The sequence below is a fragment of the Engystomops pustulosus genome, chromosome 3, assembly GCF_040894005.1.
Source record: "Engystomops pustulosus chromosome 3, aEngPut4.maternal, whole genome shotgun sequence".
In the NCBI taxonomy this organism is placed as follows: Eukaryota; Metazoa; Chordata; class Amphibia; order Anura; family Leptodactylidae; genus Engystomops; species Engystomops pustulosus.
The window spans coordinates 12,283,810-12,306,437 of record NC_092413.1 but is presented as its reverse complement, the minus strand read 5'-3'; the positions used below and the strand labels follow the sequence as shown (position 1 = coordinate 12,306,437).

Here is a 22,628-nt window from a genome sequence, read left to right as displayed (position 1 = left end):
TATAGAAAAATCCACAAAAAAAAAATATTTATGCAAAAATAATTGTGACATTAACTTCTGGATCATCATCAGAACTCTCCACATGCTGAATACCATTGCACATTTCTTGTGACGCCTTTATAATCATTGGGCCCAATTTCTTATGTCCAGATATGGCATCTTCCCTTACAAGATTGCTCCCTCCTCCCCGCAGCTCCCTCCTACTTGCAGCTCCCTCCTCCCCGCAGCTCCCTCCTACTTGCAGCTCCCTCCTCCCCGCAGCTCCCTCCTACTTGCAGCTCCCTCCTCCCTGCAGCTCCCACCTCCATGCAGATCCCTCCTCCCCGCAGCTCCCTCCTACTTGCAGCTCCCTCCTCCCCGCAGCTCCCTCCTACTTGCAGCTCCCTCCTCCCCGCGGCTCCCTCCTCCCTGCGGCTACCTCTTCCCTGCGGCTCCCTCTTACCTGCGGCTCCCTCCTCCCTGCGGCTCCCTCCTCCCTGTGGCTCCCTGCGGCTCCTCCCTGCAGCTCCCTCCTCCCTGCGGCTCCCTACAGCTCCCTCCTCCCTTCGGCTCCCTGCGGCTCCTCCCTGCAGCTTCCTTTTCCCTGCAGCTCCCTCCTCCTTGCAGCTCCCTCTTCCCTTCGGCTCCCTGCGGCTCCTCCCTGTGGCTCCTCCCTGCAGCTCCCTCCTCCATGCAGATCCCTCCTCCCTGCAGCTCCCTCGTCCTGCTCCCATGGATAAATTTTAACTCTCTGCAACTTGAGGCGAGCTATAGAATGGTGCCCCCTCTATCCAATCCAGAAGTAATATATCTGGTTATTTATTTTATTAAGCCATTCTCCATGAAGTCTCGCACCCAGACTGGCATCGGGAGTCAAGAGAGACTATTTTTAGCACTTCTGATACCGCCCCCCATGTTACTGGAGGTTGCGCTGCTTGATGTTTATCAACTTGCCTCATGTATGTTGCGCCTCCTTCCTGCCTCCTTCTATTGGCTGCCCTAAGCTGCCATGTTGCAGTGTAGAAGAGAGGAAGAAAACTCCTAAAAGAAGTAATGACCTATATTATATCCCAACGCCCCTATGGACATGCACACCTGGCTGATACAGGTGTATTCAGTATACACAGCCTCTGCACTGGCACCGCTTATCCCATGGGCCGGGACACCGTGACCATAACTATAGGAATAGCAGCAGAGACATAGGAGAACATTCCAGATATCCAAACATTTCCATTGTTCTTTATTCCAGTGCTCCGGAGTGGAATTACATTGATCCGAAAGTCAGGGCGGAGCTGGACAAGAAGGCGGACGATGGGGAATTCTGGTAAGTGGGGATCATCTGTAGGGAGGCCTGAGGGTACAGGGTGGGTACAGGGGGGACAGCTGCTATGGCATTATAATAATCAGTTCTGAAGTTTTGGAATAAACTTTACATTTTAATTTATTACTTTAGTCAAGATCTCTGTTTGCTGTCAGTGAATGAGAACAATCTTATATAGATCCAGAGGCTGAAAATCGATCTAGACATAAAACTTACCACAGCTCTAGGTTTACTACTTTGTATCCAGTCTGGATAATCCATGGGACTCACAGCTGATACATTGTAACAACAATCAGAACAAAAGAGTTGTGATGCAATACACAGAGGATGCGCTAGACTTGGTGTAATTGTGACAAACCCTCAGCTGTGAGATATATTATATATAGTGTATAATTTTTAATAATATAAGCAGAATTTCTTTCAGTCACTGACATTAAAGGAGGATGACAGATTAGAAGGAGACGCAGGATGTTCTGTATATCTGGGCGTCACTCTGTCATGTACTGGTTGCAGGATGGCGTTTACAGATTGGGTGACGGAATATTCCCGCCTGGAGATTTGTAATCTGACACCCGACACCCTGACAAGCAAAGAGGCGCACAAGTGGAATATAACTCTATTCAATGGCAGCTGGATCCGAGGCTCTACAGCAGGAGGGTGCCAGAACTACCCAGGTAACATCTGTAATATATATAATGACTGTATGTACACAGTGACTGCCTCAGCAGCAGAATAGTGAGTGCAGCTCTGGAGTATAATACAGGATGTAACTCAGGATCAGTACAGGATAAGTAATGTCATGTATGTACACAGTGACTGCACCAGCAGCAGAATAGTGAGTGCAGCTCTGGGGTATAATACAGGATGTAACTCAGGATCAGTACAGGATCAGTAATGTCATGTATGTACACAGTGACTGCACCAGCAGCAGAATAGTGAGTGCAGCTCTGGGGTATAATACAGGATGTAACTCAGGATCAGTACAGGATAAGTAATGTCATGTATGTACACAGTGACTGCAGTAGAATAGTGAGTGCAGCTCTGGAGTATAATACAGGATGTAACTCAGGATCAGTACAGGATAAGTAATGTCATGTATGTACACAGTGACTGCACCAGCAGCAGAATAGTGAGTGCAGCTCTGGGGTATAATACAGGATGTAACTCAGGATCAGTACAGGATAAGTAATGTCATGTATGTACACAGTGACTGCACCAGCAGCAGAATAGTGAGTGCAGCTCTGGAGTATAATACAGGATGTAACTCAGGATCAGTACAGGATAAGTAATGTCATGTATGTACACAGTGACTGCACCAGCAGCAGAATAGTGAGTGCAGCTCTGGGGTATAATACAGGATGTAACTCAGGATCAGTACAGGATCAGTAATGTCATGTATGTACACAGTGACTGCACCAGCAGCAGAATAGTGAGTGCAGCTCTGGGGTATAATACAGGATGTAACTCAGGATCAGTACAGGATAAGTAATGTCATGTATGTACACAGTGACTGCACCAGCAGCAGAATAGTGAGTGCAGCTCTGGGGTATAATACAGGATGTAACTCAGGATCAGTACAGGATAAGTAATGTCATGTATGTACACAGTGACTGCAGTAGAATAGTGAGTGCAGCTCTGGAGTATAATACAGGATGTAACTCAGGATCAGTACAGGATAAGTAATGTCATGTATGTACACAGTGACTGCACCAGCAGCAGAATAGTGAGTGCAGCTCTGGGGTATAATACAGGATGTAACTCAGGATCAGTACAGGATAAGTAATGTCATGTATGTACACAGTGACTGCACCAGCAGCAGAATAGTGAGTGCAGCTCTGGGGTATAATACAGGATGTAACTCAGGATCAGTACAGGATAAGTAATGTCATGTATATACACAGTGACTGCACCAGCAGCAGAATAGTGAGTGCAGCTCTGGAGTATAATACAGGATGTAACTCAGGATCAGTACAGGATAAGTAATGTCATGTATGTACACAGTGACTGCACCAGCAGCAGAATAGTGAGTGCAGCTCTGGAGTATAATACAGGATGTAACTCAGGATCAGTACAGGATAAATAATGTCATGTATGTACACAGTGACTGCACCAGCAGCAGAATAGTGAGTGCAGCTCTGGGGTATAATACAGGATGTAACTCAGGATCAGTACAGGATAAGAAATGTCATGTATGTACACAGTGACTGCACCAGCAGCAGAATAGTGAGTGCAGCTCTGGGGTATAATACAGGATGTAACTCAGGATCAGTACAGGATAAGTGATGTCATGTATGTACACAGTGACTGCACCAGCAGCAGAATAGTGAGTGCAGCTCTGGAGTATAATACAGGATGTAACTCAGGATCAGTACAGGATAAGTAATGTCATGTATGTACACAGTGACTGCACCAGCAGCAGAATAGTGAGTGCAGCTCTGGAGTATAATACAGGATGTAACTCAGGATCAGTACAGGATAAGTAATGTCATGTATGTACACAGTGACTGCACCAGCAGCAGAATAGTGAGTGCAGCTCTGGAGTATAATACAGGATGTAACTCAGGATCAGTACAGGATAAATAATGTCATGTATGTACACAGTGACTGCACCAGCAGCAGAATAGTGAGTGCAGCTCTGGGGTATAATACAGGATGTAACTCAGGATCAGTACAGGATAAGAAATGTCATGTATGTACACAGTGACTGCACCAGCAGCAGAATAGTGAGTGCAGCTCTGGGGTATAATACAGGATGTAACTCAGGATCAGTACAGGATAAGTGATGTCATGTATGTACACAGTGACTGCACCAGCAGCAGAATAGTGAGTGCAGCTCTGGAGTATAATACAGGATGTAACTCAGGATCAGTACAGGATAAGTAATGTCATGTATGTACACAGTGACTGCACCAGCAGCAGAATAGTGAGTGCAGCTCTGGAGTATAATACAGGATGTAACTCAGGATCAGTACAGGATAAGTAATGTCATGTATGTACACAGTGACTGCACCAGCAGCAGAATAGTGAGTGCAGCTCTGGGGTATAATACAGGATTAACTCAGGATCAGTACAGGATAAGTAATGTCATGTATGTACACAGTGATTGCACCAGCAGCAGAATAGTGAGTGCAGCTCTGGGGTATAATACAAGATGTAACTCAGGATCAGTACAGGATAAGTAATGTCATGTATGTACACAGTGACTGCACCAGCAGCAGAATAGTGAGTGCAGCTCTGGGGTATAATACAGGATTAACTCAGGATCAGTACAGGATAAGTAATGTCATGTATGTACACAGTGATTGCACCAGCAGCAGAATAGTGAGTGCAGCTCTGGGGTATAATACAAGATGTAACTCAGGATCAGTACAGGATAAGTAATGTCATGTATGTACACAGTGACTGCACCAGCAGCAGAATAGTGAGTGCAGCTCTGGGGTATAATACAGGATGTAACTCAGGATCAGTACAGGATAAGTAATGTCATGTATGTACACAGTGACTGCACCAGCAGCAGAATAGTTCGTGCTGACTCATTTTGCTGTGAGCTACTGACGGGTGTGGTTGTGTGCTGCTGAGCTCCTGCACCACCTGGAGCAATCTCCATCCACCCAGGCCTGCTCTCTCCTCCCCAGGGAGGGAGTGGGTTCTGTGGGATGAATCCTGCAGGAAAGTCCCAGGCTCCTGTCTCCCGGACCAGGCCGGCGGGGGGCAGGAGAAGCCAGTTACCGGCCAAATCGGAGGGTGTAAGAAGATCTGCCCGGAGCCAAGGACGCAGCGATGTGACCTCGGCTGCCACCCCCAAGACCCAGGGAAGCCGCAAGGTCTCCGGAACACAGAAGATCAAGGCAAGTGACATCAGCCTGAGTGCTCCTCCTGGAAAGCTGGATGTATGTGCGGGAAAGCTGGGTGGTTCAGCTGGAAAGCTGGGTGCTCACGGAGGTGTGCAAAAAGCATGGGGTGATCTTAAGGCCCGGGAGTCTGCTTCCATCTATGGCTCCCGGATTGCTGAGCACCTCCGTGAGTACGAGGAAGCTGGAAAAGCGCTGAGGAGGCTCCAGGAGGAGATACGGGAGACCTTGGCCCTAGCGGGGGTGGCTACGCAGAGAAAGAAAAAGTCTGATCTACTTACCACCATAGACAGACTAAAAGCCAAGGTCACCGCTCTGCAGGAGAAGCGACATCTAATCCGCGAGCACAGCGGTCCGTTCCGTGAAAAGTTGGAGAATGACGCCCGGTTTGATGACATGCGCCAGGAGCAGTTAAGAAAACTGAAGGGGCTTCAGATCCAGGCGGATGATGGCGATGATGAGGAGGATGAGGAAGACCAGCCGTGTCCGTCTGGTGGCCTGCACCAACACCAGCAGGCCTCGCACGACAGGCTGCCTGCGGAGCAAGCGCCATTACCATCAGGCTGCGGCTCTGCCAACCTGGAGGAGGAAAGTGATGACAGCGGCCAGGGGGGGGGCGCTAATGGCTCAGATCCGTCAGCTTGAGTCCCCAGTTCACCTCCAGAACTTTTCCTTTGGTGATGATATCCCGAGTGACGACCAAAAGAGGAAGAAGACGAGACCCAAGAAGACCAAGGCGTCTCAGGAGGTGAATCTGGTGTTTCGTCCCCTCCCTGTTTCCTCCGGGCGGGCAGCAGTGTCAGCCTGTCGTGTAGGCCCCGTAACCCAGCCCAGCACGAATCCTGCAGTGGACTCGGTGCCAGGGTGCGGGGAGAGTGCAAAGCCACGTTCCATCATGGCGCAGAGCACCAGCCTTGTTTGCAGTAGCAAGGATGGTGCAGGGAAGGCATCGGCCGAAAGGCCGGACAGTGAGGGCGATCCAGCAGGTCCTGGTACTGTGCGCTGCCCCCCAGTGGGAGGGGGGGGTGGCCCGGTGCCAGGGGCAGTGGCGGTGGCTCCTGTGGCCCCTAGCACTGTGGCTGCATCTAGCTCCGGTGAGCAGCGGCAGTGTGATGGGGCTGCTGGGGCTTGTGGTGCGGCGCCTCCCAAGCATCCCGAACAGCCTGCAGAGAAAGGCGCAGGAAAAGTGTTGTTTTGCATTGGATCATCAGACCCTGGAGAGGGCACAAAAAGACTGTCCGGAGTCTGCAAGGGCAAGTGGCCTCTTGCATCCAGCGAGCAGCAGAGCAGAAATATTAAAAAAACTACTGGACAACAAGGGGTTAATGCCAATGAGGCAGAGGGCACCTTTAAGATCGGGGTTGGAGCTGCCTCTTCTCAGGCTGTATCAGCTATGGAGGTGGCTCTACCCCCAGTGCCCAGTGACGCCGAGGCAACCCCAGGTCCTCCTGGCCCAGCTGGTGTGAGTGATGCAAGGAAGCGAGGCAGTAATGCACATAGTGTGGTGAATGTGGGGGTGGTGAATGGTGCTGAGGGGGGTGATCCTGTTGTGCGTGCTGGACCTTCTGCACCCCCAGTGGTGGCCGCTCCCATAAGGAGCTATGCGAGTGTCACTGCTGGGGCAAGTGGGGTTAACTCCTTGTCTCCTGGCTCTGGGAACAGCGTTTTGCAAAGGCGTCTTCTGGAGGCTCTCAGGAGAGGGGAAAAGTCAATCACTGTAGAGGGGAGAGATGTTGATCTGTCCTTCTGGACAGACAGGCATGGCCTGGCAGCCTTCCAAGAGAAAAGGGGGGGAGAGACTGTATGGTCTTTACCCACAACTGGGCCCGGAGCTTCCCGTAGGAATGTGGTTCGTCTTCGCTGGAGGGGCAGTGACGCATGCCCACCCAGGTCAAGGGTGGTGGAGCTCCTCCTGAAGATGAACTTCAGGGCTAGTGACATCTTTGCCCTGATACATCCTTATGGTACTCCGGAGTTCGATGTCAGCTTTGTTCGGCCGGAGGGCTTAGAGCTCTTCTGGTCGAATTATGAGCTGGCAAAGAACGAGCCCGCATGGCGAGACTTTGCTGTGCAAGCAGTGTCTCGCCAAAACGCAGTCAAGAAGGTGACCGTTTTGACCCGTAACGAGTCACTTTCTTGCATGGACATCATGACTTGGCTAAGTCGTTATGGCGAAGTAGTTCAGGTACCTCAGAAAAACCGCGATGAATTTGGCATTTGGTCTGGGGCCTGGACCTTCATGATGAAGTTGAAGTGTTCAGGCGGCACAGTCGCCCACATTCCTTCTTCAGCCTTTCTTGGACGGGACAGAATCCTGATTTTCTACCAGGGGCAGCCGAAGGTCTGTCACAGGTGCGGTGACCCCACACACTTTAGCGCCAGCTGCCAAGTGCAGAAGTGCGCTTTGTGTGGTGGGCTAGGTCATCTCGCTGCATCCTGTAAGGACATTAGGTGTAACCTGTGTGGTGAGCTCGGTCACCCTTTCAGCCGTTGTCCTCGCTCCTTTGCCAATGCGGTTGTGACCCCAGTGGAGGAGAGCCATGAGGTTGCTTCTGCTGGGGAAGGTACCAGCAGAGGTGGAGGAGCTGAGGGGCCTGTGAAGAAAAGCAAGAATAAGTCACCTTCTCAGTTGAGGCGGCTTGAAGCCAGACAAAAAGGGAGAGAACTGGGGAAGCCTCAGGTTGCTGGGGTGACCCTGGGTCCTTCCTCAGAGGCTGGTCTTGCTACTGAGGCCCTGAGGGATGATGAGTTGAATGAGGAGGTCAGGAGGATGGAGCGCGAGAAAGGTGCCATGTCCTCCACGTCCTCCCATTATGAGAGTATGGATGAGGATAACAGGATTTGGCTAGAAAATAAGCGCAAGCAGAAAAAGAAAAAGCGCGGCGCATCTAAGGTACCTAAGGAAGGGAAAACTTCCTCCCCTCTGGTTGAGCTTTCCAACCGGTTCCTCACCCTCGATGAGATCGCCTCCTCGGAAGGAGAAGCTGAGGGTGGGGTTCTGGAGGTGGCGGCGGAGCAGCCTGTAGGGGGCGCCGAGTCTCTATCCTCTGGGGAAGCTGGGTCCTCAGAGTGGGAGACTGACTCAGAGTCAGGAGACAAGGACGAAGGAGAGGGTGGTCCGGGTGGGTCCTTGGGGTCCAATAATAACATGGACACCACAATTTCATTAAAAAGAAGTTGCCCTAAATCTGATGGGAAAAAAGAAAGGGGATCATCGTCAGAGGAGAGTCGGGGGAGGGGAAGCAATAAGAAAAAAGCCGTCTAACTCAATCACTCATGATGGCGGCACCCACTCCGTTGACGCTGGCGTCCATTAATGTCGCCAGCATTAAGTCTGATGCGGCTAGATTTGCGGCCTTTGATTTTCTCGGCCGTGTTGAAGCCGACATTTTATTTTTGCAGGAGACCAGGTTGCCAGATTTGGCGGCCGTGTTTAAAGCTAAGAGGGAATGGAGACACGGGCCTTCCTATTGGTCTCTTGCGGCCGAGCCGTATAGCGGAGTGGCGGTCCTTTTTACCGCACCGGTAGAATGCCGACGAGTTATTGAGTTAGAAATGGGGAGGTGCCTGATCCTGGATGTCCTCATGAAGGGACAAGAACTTCGCCTAATTAATATCTATGGTCCCCAGTCCAAGTGGGACAGGAAGTGTCTCTTTATGAGGATCAAGCCCTACCTTTTTACTAGTCGGCAGGTGGTCTTTGGAGGGGACTTCAATGCTGTCACGAGGTCCCAGGATAGGGGAGGTTCCAGAGACAAGCTGACTTATGATAGCGTCGCTCTTAATAGCATAGCTAGTGAGGCTCGCCTGGTGGATGTCCACATCCGGCACACCCCAGGCCACGCGGGGTTCACCTATTATAGGGGTAGCTGCAGGTCTAGAATAGACAGGTTTTATTTAAAGGAGGAAGCCATTTCTTCAGCAGTGTCCGTTGTTGAGGTGGAGTTCTCCGACCACTGTCTAATTTTGTTTTCTCTGAATGTTACAGAGACCCCCCGGATGGGAAGAGGCTACTGGAAGCTCAATTCGTCTCTCCTGGAAGAAGCGGAGATAAGACAATCCTTTGAGGACTTTCTTCAGAGCCAGGTACCATTGCTGGGCCTTTGTAGCAGTAAGTCAGAGTGGTGGGAGATGCTCAAGAAGAGGGTGGCGAGATTCTTCCGCCAGCTCTCGAGCCTCAGGAGCCTGGACAGGTACCGCCTGTATCAGGGCCTGAGGAGGAAACTCGAGCATCTCGTCTCGACTGGAGGTAGTCGTGAGGATATCTCCAGAGTGAAATCCTTGCTGAAGAGGTGTCAGTACGATAGACACGCATCTTTGGTTTTTGAGAGGGATTACGGGAAATACCGCTCGCCCGACCCTTACAGAAACTGCAAGATGTCAGTGAATGGTAAAGTTGTCACAGGACTGGTTGACAGTACGGGATCCCTGAAAAGGTCCAGATCAGGGATTCTGGAGGTCGTCAGATCCTTCTACTCGCACCTCTTGGGCAGGAAGGATCTAGATCGGGATGTGATGTCGGCTTTCCTGGCTGAAACTGTCCCTGAGCCAGGAGTAGACCCCTCTCTTGATGTTTTGACAGAGATGATTAGGGAAGAGGAAGTCAGCCGGGCGATTGAAGGGCTCGCCCTCAAGAAATCGCCAGGTCCAGATGGCTTAACATCTGAGTTTTATAAGACCTTTAAGGACGCCTTGGTTCCCCTCTTGACTGAGGTATTCAATGAGTGTCTTTCCTCGGGCGCTCTGCCGAAGTCAATGAGGAGGTCTGCCCTGATCATCCTGTCAAAGGGTAAGGACCGATCTCGTATTGAGAACTGGCGTCCCATAGCGCTTCTCAATACGGACAGAAAGGTTTTGGCAAAGGTGCTGTTTAATCGGCTGGTGCAGTTTGCGCCCCGGCTCCTTTCGGGGACCCAGCACTGCTCTGTTCCAGGCCGCAGTACATTTAGTGCTGTGCTCTGTGTTCGGGAGGCAGTGGAGCAGGGCAGGGCTGGTAACTGGAAGGGGTACTTGCTGTCCTTGGATCAGGCAAAAGCGTTTGATCGGGTTGACCACGAGTACCTCTGGTCTGTCCTTCTGAGGTATGGCCTGCCGGGGGAGTTTGTCAATTGGCTAAAGGTTTTGTACGCAGGGGCAGAGAGTTTCCCGCTTGTGAACGGTTGGATTGGCCGCTCTTTTGAGGTTGGGTCTGGTGTTCGCCAGGGTTGTCCTCTGAGCCCACTCTTATACGTGTTCGCGATTGACCCATTCCTTAGGAGGGTTGATCGTGGGCCGTTGGTGGGAGTCGGGATGGACCAGGCGGCACCGGAAGCCACTCTAAGGGTGGTAGCGTATGCCGATGATGTCACCGTTTTTGTGTCCTCGAGAGGGGAGGCGCAATGGGTGATGTCAGAGGTTGACCGCTACTCAGAGGCTTCTGGGTCCAAGATCAACCGGGATAAGTGTGAGAGTCTCTGGCTGGGAGAGGGGGATCCAGGCTTTGATCTCCCGGACACTCTTCCAGGGCCCCAAGACTCTGCCAAAGTTCTCGGCATCGAATTTGGCCAGGGGGATTACCCCATGCAAAACTGGGATGGCAGGCTTAAGATCGCCGCCCAGAAGGTGGACCAGTGGAAGGGATGGTCTTTGACCCTCAGGGAAAGGGTGAACTTGATTAAAACTTACCTGCTCCCATTGCTGATATATCTGGGCAGTGTGTGCATGTTGCCAGAACCCCTCTGGACTCGGGTCTACAGTCTGTTCTTCCAGCTGTTATGGGGGAATAGGCTGAACCTAATCAAGAGGGAGGTTACTTACCGCACGAGGAGACAAGGAGGGTTGTGTATGGTCAACCCTGTGGTGTTCCTAGTGAATACCTTTCTTAAGATCAATGTAGCAAACCTCTGGAAAGAGAGGGCTCCTCCGTGGGTATACTCCTGCAGGGGATGGTTTCGGCCTTTCTTCCAGGAATGGGAGACAGGAGGGCGAGTGAAGGATCTCCGTACACCACATGGGCATCTTCCGGCTTACGCTACCCCGGTTCTGAAGGTGATTCGCCGGTGGGGTCTGGGAATGTGGGAGATCAGGACCATGTCGAGGAAACTCCTTGACAAGAGGGTTCTGTTGACCCATTTCCAGAAGCCTCTGGCCCTCAGGGATTGCCCAAGTCGGGATCTGGGGGTGGGTTTGAGTTTATTGAATTCTATCCGGATCCCCTTGAAGTTTTGGGACTTGACTTGGCGCTGCTTCCATGGAAAGCTGTGTGTGAGGGACAATCTGAAGTGTAGGAGCTCTGAGGAAAGGGGTTGTCCCCGGGAGGAGTGCGGTGGCCTGCTGGAGAGCATGGACCACTTCCTGCTTCAGTGCCCCTTTAACACAGAGGTGTACAACCGGGTGGGCGCTTCCATCCATTGGCCCGGGTTGGCCGGTCTCTCCTATGCGGAGTGGGCCTATGGAGCATTCAGAGGCCTGGGTGGCCGGGACCGCTGCACGTTATTTCTAGTCAGTCTAGTGGTCAGGTACCACACGTGGAACGCACGGTGTTTAGTGTCGACGCAGCGTAAAATCCTCGCGGTGGATGATGTGGTTAGGAACATTCTGGGTGACCTGGTGAAGGTGCGCTCTCTGGAGTATGAGAGGCTGGGCACGGGGAGGGCCTCTCTCCTTTGGAGGGGGTTCTCCTTTAGTGTCCCTTAGTCTGTCATCTCCGCTCCTGGTGTTGGGCTGAAGCTGACACTGTAGATTTTTGTTTTGTGTTCTGAGGTTATAGTGATGTTGGGCTTGCAGGCGCCGAACCTGGGCTTTATGTGGTTGGTTTGTTATATGTTGATATGTTTAATGTGTTTGTATCTTGTGTTATATGTAGTTATAGTTCTTGTGTGTATATAGGTTGTTGGTTTTGGGGTTTTGGTGTTAGGGTGTTAGGTTGGGAGGGGGGTGGACGGGACTTGGACTATACGATCCTGGGCACTGGTCTGGACTATATAGCGTGAACTTTGGACGTTAGACCAGTGTCTGGGTGGGAGGGTGATGGGCGTGGGATTTAGTTAGTTATATTTATTGTTATTTAATGTTAATGTTATTTCCGTTATATTCATTGTTATTTCTGTGTTTATTTATTGTTTATTTATTTATGTGTATTTTGCTGTGTATTTCGATATAAAAAAAAAAAAAAAAAAAAAAAAAAAAATTAGGTGGTGGGACTGGGTGAAGGTTTTGTTTGTTTTCATGCTGAGTGTGTGGTGTGTGTGTGGCTGGGCCAGGAGGTTTTGTAAGTTTATTTTCGTTTATATTTGTTCTTTTGTAATTTTTTTGCCAGAAGTTATGGCTTTATTTATGTTTATTATTGTTATGTTTTTCACTTTTATATAAAATAAAAGATTTACAGGATGTAACTCAGGATCAGTACAGGATAAGTAATGTCATGTATGTACACAGTGACTGCACCAGCAGCAGAATAGTGAGTGCAGCTCTGGGGTATAATACAGGATGTAACTCAGGATCAGTACAGGATAAGTAATGTCATGTATGTACACAGTGACTGCACCAGCAGCAGAATAGTGAGTGCAGCTCTGGAGTATAATACAGGATGTAACTCAGGATCAGTACAGGATAAGTAATGTCATGTATGTACACAGTGACTGCACCAGCAGCAGAATAGTGAGTGCAGCTCTGGAGTATAATACAGGATGTAACTCAGGATCAGTACAGGATAAGTAATGTCATGTATGTACACAGTGACTGCACCAGCAGCAGAATAGTGAGTGCAGCTCTGGAGTATAATACAGGATGTAACTCAGGATCAGTACAGGATAAATAATGTCATGTATGTACACAGTGACTGCACCAGCAGCAGAATAGTGAGTGCAGCTCTGGGGTATAATACAGGATGTAACTCAGGATCAGTACAGGATAAGTAATGTCATGTATGTACACAGTGACTGCACCAGCAGCAGAATAGTGAGTGCAGCTCTGGGGTATAATACAGGATGTAACTCAGGATCAGTACAGGATAAGTAATGTCATGTATGTACACAGTGACTGCACCAGCAGCAGAATAGTGAGTGCAGCTCTGGGGTATAATACAGGATGTAACTCAGGATCAGTACAGGATAAGTAATGTCATGTATGTACACAGTGACTGCACCAGCAGCAGAATAGTGAGTGCAGCTCTGGGGTATAATACAGGATGTAACTCAGGATCAGTACAGGATAAGTAATGTCATGTATGTACACAGTGACTGCACCAGCAGCAGAATAGTGAGTGCAGCTCTGGTGTATTTGAAATTGCTATTAAAGTTATAAAAATTTAAATTTCTAAGAATAAAATTTAAAAACAAAAAAAAAATATTATTTCATACTTCACACTTTCCTTACATGCAGCGACGTTCTGGACTAACCCCCAGTTCCGGATTCGTCTGGAGGAACCAGATGATGATCATGATGGGGCCTCGCATGAACCTTGTTGTACGGCCATTGTGGGGCTGATGCAGAAGAACCGGAGACGGCAGAAAAAATTAGGGGAGGACTTGCTGACTATCGGCTTTGCCATATACGGGGTAGGTCACAGCTGCAGCATTTATGTTCATGTATGTTCTGTTTTCTTTTCTGACTGGGTGTGATGAGTGGGTGTGGCTTAGAAAGAAAGGGGTGTGGTTAACAGAAAATGGGGTGTGGCTATATAGTTTGTTATACAGTAGAATACTCATTCCGGATCAGACAAAATCTATATTTTTAGGGTGCGTTCACACTTTCTATATGGATTGTGTTTAGAAACTATCTAACCGGAAGAGGGAGGAGCTTAGCCCGAGCTTAAACAGGGAGGAGCTTAGCCCGAGCTTAGACAGGGAGGAGCTTAGCCCGAGCTTAGACAGGAAGGAGCTTAGCCCGAGCTTAGACAGGGAGGAGCTTAGCCCGAGCTTAGACAGGGAGGAACTTAGCCCGAGCTTAGACAGGGAGGAGCTTAGCCCGAGCTTAGACAGGAAGGAGCTTAGCCCGAGCTTAGACAGGGAGGAGCTTAAACCGATCACATGTGTTTCATCTGCAATGCATGCAATCGGTAATAAACTCCATGCTTTTCGCATTGTTTACATGCAAAACACATGGTTCTTGTTAGGACATGTGGGAGGAGCATAGCAAGGAAATGTCTGTTGGTGCTTCAGCCAATCAGAATCACCCAGTGATTTTGATTGGCTGAAATAGAGACCAGCTGACAATCCTCTTCCTGTGTGCTCCAGGATGTCCCACCCTTCAAGCTTTATTGACTCTTTCTCAAACATTAAAGTATTGAACAAATGTGATGGATTAGTGACAATAATATTCTAAACATTGTATTTCTTTTTTGCAGATTCCCAAAGAGGTACGACAGAGGATTTCTGATATCTCTCTGGTGACGGACATTTTCCCAGATTACTATTAGACCTTCTTTAAAATTCTAGAATTCAGATATTGGTGACCTACCTTCACTTAAGGTGCAATACCCAATCATGGCCACTATACAGTGAACGGCACTGTCTGCTTTGCCTTAGTACACTGCTGCTATCCACTCTTTGTTGGATGTCAATACCCGGCAAATCTGGTATGGATGATTGATCATAGAGATTGGCCATTAGTTTTTGAATCCTTGAAGACCCCCACGTGTAGGGTAAAATCTCTGGGCTGATTAACCCCATTATATTTAATTGAGGTTCAGTTTTCCTGACACAGAGCCTCAAATCCTCTTCTTCTTTTCACATGTTAAAATTATTGCTACCAGCTGCCACCACTAGGGGGAGCTCAAAAATAACATTTGAATTCTAATATTGTAAATGATGAGCTCCCCTAGTGGTAGCACCAGGAATTACAACCACTCTCACCCCATAGACTTGGTTGCTGATTTTCTCCCTCCTTACAGATGCAGGACCAAACAGACGTCCACGTCAACAGAGAGTTTTTCCAGAGGACTCCGTCGGCCGCGCGTTCGGACACCTTCACCAACATGCGGGAAGTGTCTAAACGCGTAAAGTTACCGGTGGGGGACTATCTGATTGTGCCGTCCACCTTCGAGCCACTGAAACCTGGAGACTTCTGTTTGCGCATCTTCTCTGAGAAAGCAGCTGAATCTCTGTACGTACGGAGTCCTGTGTGTAGGAAGATACTTACTACGGGCTCTTTACAACATACAAATAAGTGTCAGCTTCTTCCACTAACAGCGCCGCCCCTGTATACAGGTTGTGTGTGGTATTGCAGCTCAGCTCTGTTAAAGTTTTAGGCGCTGCAATACCACACACAACCTGTGGCCAAGTGGGGCGCTATTAGATGGAGAGAAGTAGATGGTGCCTCTTAAGGAGAATTGTAATAACTACAAGTCCCCTATGAAGGGGTTGGGGGTAGTGATTGGGGTCCCTATCGATCAGGAGGACTTTAGTTTTGGGGTACCCAGGACTATTAAGACTGGGCTGTATGGATATTATAGCCCTTACAAGTCACTTCCTACATCTGGTACTAGAAGCTTCTTAGGGAATGGAGGATATGTCCCTTCTACCTGCCTCCAATTTGCAGTTTCAGGACCTTTGGTGGACCTTCAAAGGTCCTGAAATGGTTCTTGTGCACATGTGTATTGAGAGCAGGAATAGATGTACAAGGATTTCTTGTGTGAAGGTCCTTCTCAGTGTAAAATTTGGTGGTTGGTTTAGGTGGTCATGGGCCCCCTAGAAGTCTTGGGCCCCGTGCTACCTCCCAAACCACCCATATTATAATCCACTACTGCCCAGGACTGCTATTCTTGTGAATACAAGACATATAACTTGTGTATAGGAGATAACTTGTATCAACAAGAAAACCCCTTTAAATTGGATGAGGACCCTTTATTCCAGGGATCCACACGCCCCTTAAAGAACTTAGAATGACTTTCGTAATCTTCTTTTGTATTTTCCCACCAGGGAGGTCGGTGATGTGGCCAAAGCTGATCCTTATGAGGTGAGATATGGATTTGATGTGCAGGGAAAAAAGCGACCAATCAAAATAAAGACAAGGCGGGGCTCCAGACTGTGGACCCACCCCTGAGGCTCTATAGCGGTTCTCTCAGACTATGACCTTATATATGATTTTCAGACACTCAATGTGTTGTCATAGGGGGCCACATGCAGCGCCTACTGGTCCAGACAGAACTGCGGGGGCTTATATATTTTTTTCTTTTTGTTCCCAGCCTAAAATATCAGACAAAGATGTGAAAAACGACTTCAAGAACATCTTCCAGAAACTGGCCGGAGACGTAAGACATTGCTTGTATCTAGACTCCAAGGAACATGTTCTGCCATATATAGGTTGACATTAGCCACGCCCTCCTGTTTCTCTAGTCGCCGCCCACATTAGGCGCACCGCCCCTTTAAGACTAAAACCTTTTCTAAAACTAACAAATTAAAAAAATTTTTTGCAGAAAGGTGAAGTCACAGCGAAGGACATTCAGACTATCCTGAACAAACTTCTGTCTAAGAGTAAGTAAAGTAGAAAAAAAGAACCCAGAAGGGGCGGAGTTTTCATAAATTTGCATAAATTGGGGAGCTGGATTAGGTGGGGCTGTTTCTGAAAGTTTTGGGTGTTTACTTATGTTTTAGGAACGGACTTGAAATCTAATGGCTTCGCATTGGCCACATGCAGAGAAATGGTCTCACTTATGGACGTATCCTTTAAATGGCAGCAAAGCATCATGGGAATATGGCATCTAATGTTTAGGAGAAAGTTATCACATATATATATATATAAAACCAAACTTTCTATGGTGTATATCATGTGCTCTAAACCTTGTCTTCAAAATAGCCAATAAAAATGACTGTCGTATAGTGTATGCAGCTTCCATGCAGATTGATGTGTTTTCATGGGTCCAGGCACCTATGTCACCATCACAACCAATTTTTTTTACTGTCAAGTGGGTTGATCATGTTCTTAACTTATGTGACTTTAGTAACAAAACAAAAAAACTAGTAGCTACACTAAGCTCCTGGTGGCTATCGCTACATTATGAAGCAAAACCAGACAGTAGGGGGCACAATTGTACACAGCAGATAGCAGTGAGGAGGTGAAAGAATTATGCTAATGACCTTGAAGGGCTCCTGCAGGTGTTAACAGAGCCCCTCCATGCTGTAGTTCAACAGGCTGTTACACTGTGCAGGAGAACTTCCCCCTTACCATTGTGTTAGATTACAGCATAGAGGGAGGGAGGGGAGGGGAGTGCTGAGAGAGCAGGAGGAGGAGACAGTGTAGCAGCCTGTGAAGCTACACCACAGAGGAGCTCTGGTAACACTCCCAGAGCCCTACTGGTTCATTAGCATAATTCTAAAAGTTGATTTTAGAAGGAAGGAGGCCATGGATAACAAATATAATTTGCTATACAAAATATGGATTTTGATGGTACCTTTTAAAGGTCATCAGTTGTGTGAACCCTCTAAGATGTATAAAACGTCTATTAGGCCCAAATTACTGAAAAAAAAAAAATTCTTAACTCATTTCTGACCAGATGGATGGGACCGGGACTCTGAGTCTTATAGAATTCAAAACGCTATGGATGAAGATACAGAAATACATGGTATGGCCCACACATCCATTGTGGATAATGGGGAGGGGTGATGACAATTGGGTGACCATGTAATTTGGGCACTTGGCCTCTAAAAGGTTCACCATCACTGGTTTAGGGTCATGGATAGTAATCTGGCGCATAGTTTACCCCCTGGCTATTATGACTATTGTTGAAGTCTAAACACTTCTTATTATTTGTATGCTATAGGAAATCTTCATGAAGTCTGATAAGGACAAGTCAGGGACCATGGACGCACATGAAATGAGGGCCGCCTTGCAGGATGCAGGTCTTTTATTATTATTTTTTTTTTACTATTTATTATATCATAAAATTACAGGCGGTCCCCTACTTAAGGACACCCGACTTACAGACGACCCCTAGTTACAGACAGACCCCTCTGACCTCTGGTGACCTCTCTGGATGTTACTATAGTCCCAGGCTGCAATGATCAGCTGTAAGGTGTCTGTAATGAAGCTTTATTGATAATCCTTGGTCCCATTACAGCAAAAAAATGTTTAAACTACAATTGTCACCGGGGCCAAAAATTTTTTTGTCTGGATCTACAATTATAAAATATACAGTTTCGACTTACATACAAATTCAACTTAAGAACAAACCTCCGGACCCTATCTTGTACGTAACCCGGGGACTGCCTGTATAAAATTGATTTTTCAAGACCAGAAGATGAGAGTAAAATGACCCGAGAGGACCAGTCCCATGGATTCCATATACAACTCCAGCATCTGGAAGCATCGAGTCACACATGTAATACCACATTTCTCCTGTAGTGGCCGCTGCAAGCAATATGAGCTCTGATGAGATGACCCTCTTGTCGAAGGCCTCCAGGAACTTCACTTTCTTACACCTATGACGTAAACTTAAAGGGAATGGTTAAAATATTGTATTGTATAAAAGGCCATCAATACATGATCAGACTGGGTGACAACCAACCCCGGAACAATTCCATGTTTATACTGTATAAACATAGGGATACGGAGATGGAAGTAGTTGGCTCCATATCCCTACACCTTCTAAAATCCATAACTGAAGTTGATAGAGGTTTCAGTTACCAGAACACCAATGGTTAACAAAATCTACAGAACGGTAAATTTACTTTACTTCCGTCTTGACAGGATTCACTCTGAACAACACCATCCAGCAGAGCATTGCCCAGCGCTATGCCGACAATGAACTGACCATCAACTTTGACGCTTTTATTTCCTGCATGATACGTTTGGAGACCTTATTCAGTAAGTGTAAAACTGATACTTAGTCTCAATAAATTTCCCCCACACTCAGTCCTATAGAACCTTCACTGGAAACCATAGACACCAATTGTCTCTCCCAATAGACTTCCCAATTGTCTCACCCTAAAGACACCCAATCAACTTATAGACTTATTAGACTCCCCAATAGTCTCACCCAAGAGACACCCAATTGTCTGACCCAAGAGACACCCAATTGTCTCATCCAATAGACTCCCCAATCGTCTCACCCAATAGACTCCCCAATTGTCTCACCCAATAGACTCCCCAATTGTCTCACCCAATAGACTCCCCAATTGTCTCACCCAATAGACTCCCCAATTGTCTCACCCAATAGACTCCCCAATTGTCTCACCCAATAGACTCCCCAATTGTCTCACCCAATAGACCCTACAATCGTCTCACCCAATAGACCCTATAATCGTCTCACCCAATAGACCCTATAATCGTCTCACCCAACAGACCCTACAATCGTCTCACCCAATAGACCCTACAATCGTCTCACCCAATAGACTCCCCAATCGTCTCACCCAATAGAGTCCCCAATCGTCTCACCCAATAGACTCCCCAATAGACTCCCCAATTGTCTCACCCAATAGACTCCCCAATTGTCTCACCCAATAGAGTCCCCAATAGACTCCCCAATTGTCTCACCCAATAGACTCCCCAATTGTCTCACCCAATAGACTTCCCAATTGTCTCACCCAATAGACTTCCCAATTGTCTCACCCAATAGACTCCCCAATTGTCTCACCCAATAGACTCCCCAATTGTCTCACCCAATAGACTCCCCAATTGTCTCACCCAATAGACTCCCCAATTGTCTCACCCAATAGACTCCCCAATTGTCTCACCCAATAGACTCCCCAATCGTCTCACCCAATAGACTCCACAATCGTCTCTCTCACCCAATAGACTCCCCAATAGTCTCACCCAATAGACTCCCCAATAGTCTCACCCAATAGACTCCCCAATAGTCTCACCCAATAGACTCCCCAATCGTCTCTCTCACCCAATAGACTCCCCAATCGTCTCTCTCACCCAATAGACTCCCCAATCGTCTCTCTCACCCAATAGACTCCCCAATCGTCTCACCCAATAGACTCCCCAATCGTCTCACCCAATAGACTCCCCAATCGTCTCACCCAATAGACTCCCCAATCGTCTCACCCAATAGACTCCCCAATCGTCTCACCCAATAGACTCCCCAATCGTCTCACCCAATAGACTCCCCAATCGTCTCTCTCACCCAATAGACTCCCCAATCGTCTCACCCAATAGACTCCACAATTGTCTCACCCAATAGACTCCCCAATCGTCTCTCTCACCCAATAGACTCCCCAATCGTCTCTCTCACCCAATAGACTCCCCAATCGTCTCTCTCACCCAATAGACTCCCCAATAGTCTCACCCGATAGACTCCCCAATAGTCTCACCCAATAGACTCCACAATTGTCTCACCCAATAGACTCCACAATAGTCTCACCCAATAGACTCCCCAATAGACTCACCCAATAGACTCCCCAATCGTCTCACCCAATAGACTCCCCAATCGTCTCACCTAATAGACTCCCCAATCGTCTCTCTCACCCAATAGACTCCCCAATAGTCTCACCCAATAGACTCCCCAATAGTCTCACCCAATAGACTCCCCAATCGTCTCTCACCCAATAGACTCCCCAATCGTCTCACCCAATAGACTCCACAATTGTCTCACCCAATAGACTCCCCAATAGTCTCACCCAATAGACTCCCCAATCGTCTCACCCAATAGACTCCCCAATCGTCTCACCCAATAGACTCCCCAATCGTCTCACCCAATAGACTCCCCAATCGTCTCACCCAATAGACTCCCCAATCGTCTCACCCAATAGACTCCCCAATCGTCTCACCCAATAGACTCCCCAATCGTCTCACTCAATAGACTCCCCAATCGTCTCACCCAATAGACTCCCCAATCGTCTCACCCAATAGACTCCCCAATCGTCTCACCCAATAGACTCCCCAATCGTCTCACCCAATAGACTCCCCAATCGTCTCACCCAATAGACTCCCAAATCGTCTCACCCAATAGACTCCCCAATCGTCTCACCCAATAGAGTCCCCAATTGTCTCACCCAATAGATGCCCCAATCGTCTCAACCATTAAACTCCCCAATAGACCCCACAATATAGACCTAAAACCACAGATTTCTGGACACACAAAATCTTTACTGATTATTCACAACTAGGATATTGAACCTCTTAGATGTTGTGGTCAATAGAGACCTCAGTACTTAAGGTGGACTAAGTATTTTTGAATTATTTACCTATAATTACTTTTTTTTACTATTATTATTTACAGAAATGTTTAAACTTTTGGACAAGAATAACAGTGGAAGAATCGATTTCTCCTTACCAGAGGTACATCCATGATGACTTTACTCAAAAAATAAGCTAAACAAAAACCAGTAGTAACTCTGAAAACCATAGAAATGACCGAATGATGGAGTTTTACCATAAATTCTATTATCTACCTGCCCTGATCACTACCGATCCCTGGGATGCATGAAAACTGCTGCAAAAAGGAAGTAAAGCACTTGGCTGTTTACGGCAACTGTATGAAGGGAACGACAGCCGATCCTATTACACATATTCTCATTACATGCAACGCGGAGTAATGTGAGACTTGGGACCCCCCATTATTGTGATTGTTGGGGGGGTGACATATAAATGGGATAATAGGTGATAAGGAAACCCCTTAGTGTTCTTCTAATATGACTCTTTTCTTCTTTTCAGTGGCTCTGCGCTACATTGATCTAGAAGAGGACGCCCCCCCGATGGCAAAGACTCATCACGTTAAATTTTATATATATATTAATATATCTTTGTGTAGGGTTTTTCGAGATAATTTAAGTTGTTATATATCTGTGCAGCACCAATGGAGTCCCAAGGTCCATAGAATGGTCTCAGATGATTTGCTAATTTTTCCATTGACCAATGATGAATTTTTAGGGTGTGATAAATAAAGCTTTTACAAACAATAGTAGCCATAGAGTGTAAAAAAAAATTCGGGAGATTTACCCTAGAAATAAATGATTTATTTCATAGGCTTAGGTGCGTCCGCACATGATTTCTATGAAACGTTATTGTGATGGGAGGGGCTTAGCTGACGGTGGGCATGGTTTCGCGCTATCCGACAGAATTTGAATAATTCTAGAAAGTGGTAGAAATCATCACTGAAATGTTCTTGATACATCTCCTCCGGAATGTGGGGGAGGGACTTTGAATAAAATTGATGAATTATTCCACTTATCAACATTCCTCACCTCTGTTTTTCGGGAAGATCTTATATACTAAAGACTATTAAACAGGGTCAACTTGGCCAAAAAAAATTAAAAAAAATGGTGGAATATTTTGACCAGATTGGATACAATTAGATTAGGACTTCTATGGAGTAAGAACATCGAAGGAGGAGCTTCAGTCCTTTCTCTCCTCCCGTCACATTCACCGCACGATGGAATGTAACTAATAAACCTTGTCAATGGGCTACAAGAGATAAGTAGTTCTTATTGCGTCCCATTTGCCTTTTTGGGCGGTCTCTTCTTCTTCATGTCCCTAAAAGGGTTGTCCCATGTGTTGTGGTTTTGCGGTGACGTCAACCATCAACTGATTATCATGGGAGCAGAAACTAAATCTTA

The 22,628-nt window shown here is 47.4% G+C and overlaps 1 protein-coding gene across 1 annotated transcript in view; it reads left to right on the top strand.

Moving 5' to 3' along the window:
- The window catches only part of LOC140120981 (calpain-8-like), a 45,744-nt gene extending 23,410 nt beyond the window's left edge, over window positions 1-22,334 (top strand). Inside the window, exons 8-21 of the mRNA XM_072140068.1 lie at window positions 1,229-1,303; window positions 1,814-1,974; window positions 13,513-13,688; window positions 14,477-14,488; window positions 15,023-15,234; window positions 16,050-16,086; window positions 16,316-16,381; window positions 16,547-16,604; window positions 16,725-16,789; window positions 17,624-17,692; window positions 17,891-17,969; window positions 18,817-18,933; window positions 21,293-21,351; window positions 21,727-22,334. Of these exons, the coding sequence (XP_071996169.1) occupies window positions 1,229-1,303; window positions 1,814-1,974; window positions 13,513-13,688; window positions 14,477-14,488; window positions 15,023-15,234; window positions 16,050-16,086; window positions 16,316-16,381; window positions 16,547-16,604; window positions 16,725-16,789; window positions 17,624-17,692; window positions 17,891-17,969; window positions 18,817-18,933; window positions 21,293-21,351; window positions 21,727-21,750 (1,210 nt within the window). The 3' untranslated portion in view covers window positions 21,751-22,334. The remainder of the gene's footprint in view (window positions 1-1,228; window positions 1,304-1,813; window positions 1,975-13,512; window positions 13,689-14,476; window positions 14,489-15,022; window positions 15,235-16,049; window positions 16,087-16,315; window positions 16,382-16,546; window positions 16,605-16,724; window positions 16,790-17,623; window positions 17,693-17,890; window positions 17,970-18,816; window positions 18,934-21,292; window positions 21,352-21,726) is intronic.
- Window positions 22,335-22,628: the final 294 nt, after the last annotated feature.